The sequence below is a fragment of the Loa loa genome, assembly GCF_000183805.2.
Source record: "Loa loa unplaced genomic scaffold supercont3.80, whole genome shotgun sequence".
Lineage (NCBI taxonomy): Eukaryota > Metazoa > Nematoda > Chromadorea > Rhabditida > Onchocercidae > Loa > Loa loa.
The window spans coordinates 6,204-16,760 of NW_018108260.1; the positions used below are offsets into that span (position 1 = coordinate 6,204).

General features: G+C 34.4%; 3 protein-coding genes across 3 annotated transcripts in view; 1 reads left to right on the top strand and 2 right to left on the bottom strand.

Moving 5' to 3' along the window:
- The window catches only part of LOAG_09365 (hypothetical protein), a 6,401-nt gene extending 936 nt beyond the window's left edge, over positions 1–5,465 (top strand). Inside the window, exons 2-10 of the mRNA XM_020447913.1 lie at positions 201–421; positions 611–707; positions 1,773–1,868; positions 2,205–2,350; positions 2,504–2,579; positions 2,811–3,018; positions 3,525–3,709; positions 4,013–4,203; positions 4,542–5,465. Of these exons, the coding sequence (XP_020301901.1) occupies positions 201–421; positions 611–707; positions 1,773–1,868; positions 2,205–2,350; positions 2,504–2,579; positions 2,811–3,018; positions 3,525–3,709; positions 4,013–4,203; positions 4,542–4,581 (1,260 nt within the window). The 3' untranslated portion in view covers positions 4,582–5,465. The remainder of the gene's footprint in view (positions 1–200; positions 422–610; positions 708–1,772; positions 1,869–2,204; positions 2,351–2,503; positions 2,580–2,810; positions 3,019–3,524; positions 3,710–4,012; positions 4,204–4,541) is intronic.
- LOAG_09366 (hypothetical protein) lies at positions 5,346–6,882 on the bottom strand (the record flags this gene model as incomplete). Its single annotated transcript, XM_003144894.1, has 4 exons — positions 5,346–5,498; positions 6,082–6,107; positions 6,230–6,346; positions 6,840–6,882. 4 exons carry the CDS (start codon positions 6,880–6,882, stop codon positions 5,346–5,348), a joined length of 339 nt encoding a protein of 112 aa, XP_003144942.1.
- A 330-nt stretch (positions 6,883–7,212) lies between these two features.
- LOAG_09367 (hypothetical protein) lies at positions 7,213–8,124 on the bottom strand (the record flags this gene model as incomplete). The annotated part of the gene is made up of 3 exons (XM_003144895.1): positions 7,213–7,383; positions 7,665–7,832; positions 8,026–8,124. The coding sequence occupies 3 exons, from the start codon at positions 8,122–8,124 to the stop codon at positions 7,213–7,215; spliced, it is 438 nt and encodes a 145-aa protein (XP_003144943.1).
- Between the last annotated feature and the right edge of the window lie 2,433 nt (positions 8,125–10,557).

The following is a 10,557-nucleotide window of genomic DNA, read 5'->3' on the forward strand; positions in this document are numbered from 1 at the left end:
TATATATATATATATATATATATATATATATATATATATATATATATATATATATATATATATATATATATATATATATATATATATGTATATACATATATATATAAATGGACGACATTAGATGTTCCACAATGGTTCACATTCTATTTAATGAATTGTAAAGAATAAGGCTTTTACTAGAACCTTTTTTTGTTTTGTAGTTTAACTCGTACGGCTATGGAGCATATGGTTACGGGCAACAAGTGGCTACTCCTTATGGACACGATGAAACGGGAATGATGCAAGGTGTGATGGGTCCGGGAACTGGCGGAGGTGGTAGTTGCGGCAGCTCAGGAGGAGCCTACAATGCTCGCTATCATTTCCAAGCGGCACAGAATGCTGGGTTCGATACTGGTAGTGAAGATCATCAACCAAGAACTGTGTATGTTCCTTTCTGGCCTCTTGTATTTCAGGTTTTTCATCCGTTCATTTTGTTATAAAGTGGTATGGTGTGGTAACTCATCCATACTGAATTACGGCATATGCTCACAACATTCGTTGAATTTTACCATACATTGCTGTTTCTATAGTGTAAATTTCAGCTATGTTGGAAATTTGGATTAAATTTCAGCTATGTTGGAAATTTGGATCCAAGTATAACTGAGGACTTTATTACCACGTTATTTGGGCAGATTGGTGCTGTTACGAAAACAAAAGTCATCTTTGATGTACGTCTTTCGTTTTTGCTCAAGGTTTTAAAATTGTGATAGTTTGAAATTTCGAGGTATTTGAGAGAAATATGTGCATTATTTTTGCAACTTGTTATTGTTTACAATATCATTCACGTCCGCTTTGGTGGGTAGCGACGCTTCTTTATTATTTTTATTCAAATTTTTTTCATTTATTCCTCATTCATTCTTTATGCGCTTTCTGGTACATTCATTATTGTAAAGAGTTTTGAATTTTTCTCCTTTCAATAGAAAAAGAAAAATCGGACGTGACATGATATGTATGCAGATAATAAGGGAGATATACACATGGCGTTGTTGGTAAGGACTACTTGATGCTAATTGCTACTACAACTACCACTGTTACTACTTTATTGCACATCTCACAAACAGGATGTGGATATGATATGAATATGTGAATATTTGGAGAACAGGGAGAGTGTACTCAAGTTGTCTCATATACACAGACTCTAATTCACAAACATGCCGGGGCATTTCGCGCTCTTTGGCTAAGTACCAATTTTTTCAAATTTAATTATTTCATCATTTTCATTATATCTTTGAAGTTTTTTCATTCTTTTTCAATTCATTCATTCGCTTTCCTTCTTTTTATTATCGTCCAATTTTCTTCAACTTCCATTTATTAAAACGAAAAGAAAAATCATACACACTTACTAGAAAGATAAAAAACCATTGAACGCAAATACCTTGAGACTGCATCACTCCATGCAACGGTAAGTACCTGATGACATTACACAGCATCCCGATTCCAATTATCTGAAAGCAGGAGGTGATTATGTACTTGATAGCAGTAGTAGTAGTAGGAGGAGGTGCGAGTAGGGAAGGGTATATTGTCGACTGAAACAAAACAGGTGAGTATCAGATGTGCAACAATATTTGACGCTGTCCTGTTTTTGAGCCCTTCGGTTTTGTATATTTCGAATTGCTTTTAAATTTTTGTTGCTTCGAACTTTTTCTGCTTGAAATTGAGGAAGACAAAAATGTGACAGCGTCAGAGCAAAGTAATTTATATAATTTAAGGTATTTTTCATATTTATTTTACAGGGAACCAATGATCCATATGCTTTCGTGGAATTCGCTGATCACTATACTGCTGCGCAAGCATTGCAGGCAATGAACAAAAGAGTGCTTTTGGAAAAGGTTCATTTTATGGACACAACTTTTCATAACTAAGCTCACAAAGCTTTCTTGCTGTTGCAGCTGTATACTACATTTTAGTGCGTTGAAATTTTTGTGATTAGCAAATGTTAGTTTGGAAAATCGTGACGGTGGAGTAATTTGGAATTGCTACCTTTCACTGCAATCTAGTATATGTTTCAGGGGATAAGTTTCCATCGCTCAGAATGACAACTAGGACAACTCATTACTAAAACTCAATGACAACTCTCCATTAATTAGGAATGTGCAGTTCAACTTAGGTTATGTTAAAATCTATCATTATTTAGAGAATGTCCAACTTGAGAGAAAAATCTTTAGGAAATGAAGGTGAACTGGGCTACTGAACCAGGATCACAAGCCAAAGTGGATACCAGTAAACACTTCCATGTATTTGTTGGCGATTTGTCTCCAGAAGTTGATAATAAGGCATTGAAAGATGCATTCGCTCCATTCGGAGAAGTTTCGTAAGTTTTTTTTTCTCTTTAGCTCAGTTTTTGATGGATTAGGCTTAAAATATTTCCTTAAGAAAAGGACAGTTTGGGAGATTACTGGTGTTTGGCAGTAATCGTTCTAATTGCATTCTGTAACATTGTTCTGTTTTTTTTTGTTCATTATAGGGATGCTAAAGTAATTAGGGATGCAACAACTTTGAAATCAAAAGGCTATGGATTTGTTTCTTACCCGAAGAGAGAGGTAAATGTTTTAACCTTTACTTATAATTTGTATTTTTTGATGATATCCCAAGTTTTTGATGAATATTTTTTTCTTTTTGGTAATATACCTCATTTTCCAGCCTGAAACAATTGCACGTTTTATGGTTTTGAAAAGTGTACCTGTCGACAGTAGTACATTATACAATGTCAAATTTATCAGCCAGATATAACAAGGAAATAGAAACAAAAAGTGAACAAATCCTTCATTTAGGAGGCGGAGCGAGCAATAGAACAAATGAATGGTCAGTGGTTAGGACGACGAACAATTCGCACAAATTGGGCAACACGTAAACCAACTGGTACGGGTGCCGGTGATGGACAGTATGGACGCACCGAGTTGAATTACGATGACGTCTATAATCAGACGGGTCCGGATAATACATCTGTATACGTCGGAAATGTTAACTCAAGCGCTAATGGTAGGTCACTCGATGTATTGTTGAAATACTTGAGTGTTAGTAGCATTGAGAGCAATAGTTTGTCAGAGAGAAGCACTTCTTAAGAGCTTACCTGTGTTGCTGTTGTAATGGGCCGTCTTGGTGCATTTATGAAGCGTTATCGCATGGTTAGTGTCAGAGAAGTGCTATAATATTGAAATTTTTGTAACACAATCATTCCTCGAGCTGTAAGACACTCGAGGTGTATTTGTGCTTCTACAGTTTTAATAACATTTTGAAAAGGTATTTAGATAGAAATGACAGTGACTGTTATGCCGATGGTTCGAGCAACTTAATTACATCGTTTGAGTCGTTCCTACTTCTTTTTTCATGAAATTTAGGAAGATAAGAAAGCTATCTTCTTTAAGAAGATGTAAGGATATGCATTATTATAGCGATCGCATGTATTGTTTTGTTAAGGGATTCAAGCATTATTTTATTCAAACATTATCTATTCGTTTTTATTGATTTCAAAGGTTCTTTTTTAGATGAAGACCTACGAGCTGCATTTGACAAATTCGGCCGTATCCTAGAAGTTCGAATCTTCAAATCACAGGGATATGCATTTGTGCGTTTCGACAAAAAGGATTCTGCTTGTAACGCTATTTGCAAAATGAATGGACAAGAATTGTGCGGTCAGAACATAAAATGCTCTTGGGGAAGAACACCTGAGGTTAGTCTTCATTGACTTTCATTCATTATGGGACTTTCTGCTTCATCAGTTTCACTAGTCGCTGTTTAATGGCAAATGCTATTTTATATGCTTATCATATTTTGCGTTCCACATGTCGTTATGATAGCTTCAGAGTACTAATACTGATATTTTACACCGCCAACAGCGGGTTAGACAAAGTTGGGAAATCACACTAAGATGTGTGAAGTTCAGGTTTTTGACTCAAGTCTTTCGTTTTTCCTTTTGTAATGTATAAGTTATGCTTTCAGCATCTAGACATTAGTTCTAAAAGTTTCTCCTTAGGGTCACAATCAGCAGGCCAATGCTTACAATCAAGCCCAAGCGTATGCAAATTACGGTGGTTATGGAGCCTATGGCTATGGAAATGGTGCGTCAGGTGGTCCAGGTGGTAGTGCTGCAGCGCAGCAACAATACTGGAATTACTATCAGCAATATTACAGTAATCCACAGCTTGTTCAGCAGCAGTGGCAGAGGTTAGTTGAGATTTTGACGTTGCAATTGTTATATGTTGAGTTTTAAACTTCATAGAACAGAAAATTACACATCTTATAAAAAGAAGTATTCAAAAGTCTTTCACTTATTTCTTCTTGGAAAGATGTAACTATCCCATGGTCTTCAATATTTGGTGCCTTGTAAGAATCAAAGTCTTTTAAGCATGAGAGAATCTTACTTGTTTTGTTTTAACTTACTTATTTTGTCTTAGTCCATGCATGTGTTTGATTTTAGAACACCTATACAATCTCAATTTTCTTGGTGCGGATTAAATGAAGCATTTATTTGTTCAGCTTCATTTTTTTTCTGTATGTTTCAGTTACTGGCAGCAGCAGCAGCCACAAGGTGGAAATCAGTAAATGGAATAAAGCGAAATATTAGGAGGGCAGTTCTTTTATTTGAATTTCTGCGCGAAGGAATCTTTTAAAATAATTTTGAACAATTAACATTTCTCCCAAACACTTTTCATTGCTACACTTTTTTTAAACTTAATCATACATATTTCATTTATTTATTGTTATTCAAACAGCGCATCTCATTGATTTCCCATTGATTTTTTTTCTTCAGTACGAACAGTACATACTTCCTCCGCTAAATTTCCAATAATATTCTGTGCTTTTGTTCTTTTCCAATTACTTTTTTAAACAATTTACTTTTTTGTTTATTTATGTCATGGGCAATTAAGCACATTATTGGGCTTATCGTCGGATTTTTTTTTTTCTATACTTACATTTTTTTTATTGTCGAGGATTTCCTTTTTCTGTTTTGTAATGTTTTCTTTTCCGAGTGATTAAGCGAACTTTTTGATTTCAGTTATGCATGTTTCATTTATCCATTCTCATATAATTCTGTTGACAGTAAGACCTATTTAGTTAGTTTGTGCCTAGAAGGATAAACAGAATATAGAAGAGAAAATAATAGCTTGGTCTTAATTTCTCGGAAAAAATTTAAATATATAGAGTAAAAACTAAGTAATTGTGATATGGCATAGTTTGCATTTTCAGTAAAAGGCTTGTTTTTTTTTTCTTTAAGCATGTTTGGCTCCATTTTTCTCTCTGGTTTTTTCTTCTATATCTTCTATATTAGCGATTGTTCATTTCATTTTCTTCCCATTTGTCGGCGTTCAGGCATGATTTTTCGTATTTTTCATAGGAGTATGCGTACCAATGTTATCATTGTTTTTGTTAGAATAATGCCATCTTTGTTCAGTAAGTTCTGTTTCTCCTAATGAAAGCAATGTGAAGCCAGCTGACTTACACATTTCACTATCGCAATCCTGAAAGCATTCTGAAGCTTATATGTATTACGAGAAATTATGCTTTAAATACGTTACAAATGTTATTCGGAATTTTTTAATATTCAAGATTTTTAAAATCTAAATCTGGACTTTTTTTATGGTGATTTATGGTGAGAAATAACTAAAGCTGAAGAAGACGAAGAACGAAGCAGAAATACAGGAGTATGTGGGATTACACCAGACTAAATTATGAAATATGAAAGTGTTTTGAAATCTTCGGGAATTAAAAGGCTAAAGTTTATAGTACTACTGATGCTATTCCTCTCAGTTCTCGGCGGATACACGTGTATAATAACATTGGAGAGAAGCGAGAGTTTTGGGAAGTTATGCGGAACTTTAGATCTAGTATAATTTCAGATCATATCGATTTTTAAAGTGTGGAGACGTATTACGTGTACTGCCATTTATGAAGCTTTTATTTACATTGCGTTCATAAGTGAAGTCTACTGGTTTGTCACTAATCACAAATATTTTCAAAAATTTTGAAGATCACAAGTAGTTTAATATGAACAAAGGGGATACTAGACATCATTCATTTTCAGCTTTACCCCCATCATATCACCGGTGTAGCAGTACTCGTCTCCTCTGCTGAAATCGAGATCATTCAAGCTTGTCATAGCTTGATAATCCAAATTAAATAGGTTCTACAGGTGTTGCAACCAAGTGTCATTGATGAGCTGTTTATCCTCACGTAGACGTCCTTTACAAACCTATATTCAGGCTGAGTGATATCAAAGGCACACAAACTATTTTAAAGGGGGGAGTGCGCCCTGCGATAATGTCGCATGTACCGAATTCAATAGCCATTGTGTAACCGTTTTCATCTTCTGTTGACCATTATATTTCGAGATTTCTTTGATCAAAATAAAGTTATCTGTCCCCGTTGACCGGTTGTCTAATTTACGGTACTCACACTGTGCAAAGAAAACAAGGACATCGCATAATCGATTAATTCCCTTGGTATACGGCAACATGAATGAGTTCAGATCGAATATTATCTGCAGGTATAAACTTCACTGTAATAGTGTCTTGGCTTTGAACTATCTTCTCTTCCATGCTTTATTACTTTCTTTGCCAAACATGAAAGGAAGATAATACAGAAAAGTTTTTGCAGCTGTTCAATACTATGTTGGATATATTATCAATCAAAAATTTTGTAGAGAGAAAAGCTATGACATCCTTTCCATTCACACTGCTGAACAAAGACGCAAATATTACTGTCATCATGAGCAAATAAGGCAAATATTCTGGAATCAAAAAAATCCAAGTGCTTCCGGGCTTCCGGGTTCTAAGTCACTCTAACCACAACCAGAAACTAACCTCCGCTATTCCTTTTCTTCGATAAGAAAGCATCACCTGTCATTACACAGTGGTTAAAAAATTATCAGAAATGGTGGTATGATTGGGCTTCCCTCTTGAACCAGAAAGAGTAGGTTGATAGTAGTGGAATTTTCATCTCTAACAAGATAATTCTCTTTCAGGATTTCGAAAGACAGTTAGATTGTTTGTTGGAGAAAGATCTTCAATAAATCACCATCCAGGCTTTACCTTGACTAACACTTATAATTATATCACATCGTTTATTTGAATTAACAGCATGCATAAAGATAGAAATAACTAATATGCATTCCTGATTTTTTTTGGTTTGAAATTTACCGCATTGTTTCTAATTTTTCCGGTTCTCTTTCGTATTTTATTCTTCGTTATCTGCATGAGTTTTTAATTTCATGTTTTGACTATCTCGATGTGAAGCACTTTTCACTCTTTTGATTTTCTTCGACACATTTGATTTATCCGTTGGGTCTGTCTCTTCATCTTTCAGGCTCTTGATTGGTTCAAGTGTATCGTCTTCATCAGATCGAGACTGCAAAAATCAAAGTCGACAATGCTTGCCTTGGAATAAAGTCACTTGCTGGACAAAGAGCCCAATTAAGTTTGAAATTTAATTTGAGGTTCAGTCACTCCAGTATACTGAACAAACTTCCTTTAAAATGAGCGCTTCCAGAAATACCTCCAATAATGCTAATATCATTTTCTGAATTTCTATCAGAACAATGATGACTGTCCCAGTCAAGACTGCGATTTGCTGACTCCGAGAAATTATGGATCAATCATGTTACTGTATGTGTCTTGTTAGCAACTCACCTGGTAGAATCCTTCCTTGATTTTTTCCTCTTTATCTTTTTCAAGCGCTTCTTCTCGTTTTCTTTTTGTTGATGGTGTCGGTTCCGCAACAGGTGGATAAAATGCTTTTTTATCATCTGGACAGGCAAGTTGTCCGGGACTGTCACCATGAAAGCCTACGCCACGTAACTAGCAAATTAAACTCTTACAGAGTTTCAAAAAACCGTATTTTTTTAACAATTGAAGGGTATCATCTTCAACCCTCTATGTAAGAAAATATTTCGAAAACATCGGAAAGCATATTTGGCTTCAGAGATTACTCAAGTAATAGTAATTAAATGTGAAAAAAAAGAAAAAGAACTCTGTAGTCCAAACGTCTAACCTGATTTGACGCTGCATTATCATTGTTATGTGCTTTCTTTTTTTTATTATTCCTCTGCAATCTTTTTAAACTTTGTAAGATGGTAATACTGCAATTCATAGCTTAATCAAGAAATCAGTTAAATAAAATCAGGCAGGCTAAACGCAAATATGCAAAAGCTTGAAATATATGATACAGATGAAACATGAAATCCCTCCAACTTATAGTGATGTAAACTTTCCCTTCTAATGACTACAAAAAAGAAGAAATGTTGAAAAAAGTAGCAATCAAATATGGAATCTTCTCTTGTCTCTCAGAATTTTCATTTTTAAAACATCTCCATTTCGTTTTTCTTGTGCAAAACAGTTAGAAGGATGGGAATAGATGGGAAGAGAAAGGAAAAACAACACGTTCGTAGGTATGATAATTATATTTTCGACATGTAAAGGTCATTCTGAGAAGATGAAGAGATGTGAAGATAGGTAATGAGCTCCTCTGATAAAAATGATCATAAAGCGGAAAAAAAAGATATACGGGCAGAGTAAGAAGTGTCCAAAACTTGTAGTGATGCAGCAAAAAATTATTAAAATATAGAGGTCAAAGAGCCCATTTGATGGATCAAATAATGCTAAGATGGTTCACTCTTGGTTAAAGTATAAGGAACAATGCAGGAAATGGCATACCTTTCTGTTCTTTATCTCTTTCGTTGGAAAATTTGAAGCTAATAAATCCTCCCTTTTTTTAAATTCATTTTTGGGTATATCTTTTTTAACCTAAAAGAAATCACTGATTAATAGTTAAACGACAACCGATGTGACAGCAATTAAATAAGTTAATCTATGTGTCACAGACTAATTGGAAGGCAATAAAAAATAACAGAGCAATGCAATGGAAATCACACAACAAAAATTTTACAGTTGATAAATATCACCTCATTTTAGGACCAATTGCGAAAGGACAAGTTTGGATTGTTTTGCTGAAAATGCAAGTCACTTCCACGTGTGTCTTCTGTCTATAGGAAATAAGAAATCAAAAATTCGGAATGCAAATGTTAAACTCAACGACATCAACAACAGATTATTGCTAGAAATTAATACGTAGTGAATATGAGCAAACAAACTTCTTTTTTTCATTTGATATAAGTGTTTTCCGAATAGAATCTAAATCTTTCTTCAAGTTTTTCTTCTTATTCGAACATAGAACTGTTGACATGATCATTATCATGGCTACAGCAACTGTCATTCGTGTTAACTGCAAACCTTTCTCCCGACAAATAAATTAAGATATAGAAAATAGTGAACTTCCGCCATCACATTGGAAATAATAGTTCGGCATTCAGAATTACGTAGAAAAGTCTTTTTAAGTAAAGAAGGATCAAGTAAAAAAGGTCTTTTCAGGATGGTAAACAGCACCAGTTCTTATGGTTATAGTGGTACTAAGAATGGCACGTCATATAGTCAGAAAGTGTTTCTGTACCAGTCCATCGGAACAGCCGAAATGTTATTATTTGGCTTGGTAGACCTTTGCTTAGCAAGGACTAAATGAGATCTTAATAATGCTGCTAAAATATTCCATCTAGCTACCATTATACGGGGTATACTCTTCAGCAATCATTTATAAGGATCAGCATATAAATATCGTTATTTAATCTGGTGAATTTGGGGATTGTCAACTGCCTATAACATTTTGAAAGAGAATCACGCTGTCAATGTCGAGATATTTCAAGCGACACAAGATAGTATGGGACAAAGTTCTTGTATAATAATTTCGAGCAAAAGAAAAAATTAGTTGAGAAATGTACTGCAATTATTATGGACTGCATATTTATGGACATATTATTTAACAGGTAAGCTGCGAATTGTTTTCCGCACATGTCAACAATTTTCGTGGGAAATTATCCTGCACACTGAAAAGGGAAACTTTAGAACTGTAATGGACGATACTTTTTGAGCTTTGTGCAACATTTAAGTTAACATTCAACTTTGAAACCCTTTTTCAATTTCAATATTGCTTTGCAGTGTTTTTTGTCAGAGTAAAAATGTCATGGAAATTTAAGGTCAAAGTGATTAGAACAGTTTGGAAGGTGGGGAAACATCTTCTAAGAAGCAGTCGATAAGTTCTGCTCCATAAATCGTGTTTGATCCCTGAACCATTCGGGAAAGATCAAATCTTTAGAAAATCATCGTAACTAAGCGATCATTTCTCTACTAAGTCTTCTTGATTTTTTGGTACTTTCAGTGAAAACAGGAAATATGAAATATGCAAAATTTCCAGATTTTCGAGACTCCACGTATAATGTATCCATTTTAACGGAGCTATAAAAAACGTTTCTCCTTTTTATTCCGATGAAATATTTAACTGCCAAATGCTTTAAACATAGCAAATCTTTCGAAGGATAAGCGAAATAAAAACGGTTGATTCTATTTCTACTTCTTTTTTTCATTTTCGCTTTTTTCTGGCAAAATTTCAATATGTCATTCTCATTCTTGGTCTTGCTGAGAGATTTAAAGAACATGTCTGTAATGATTCACACGTACATGTTGAATTATTTGC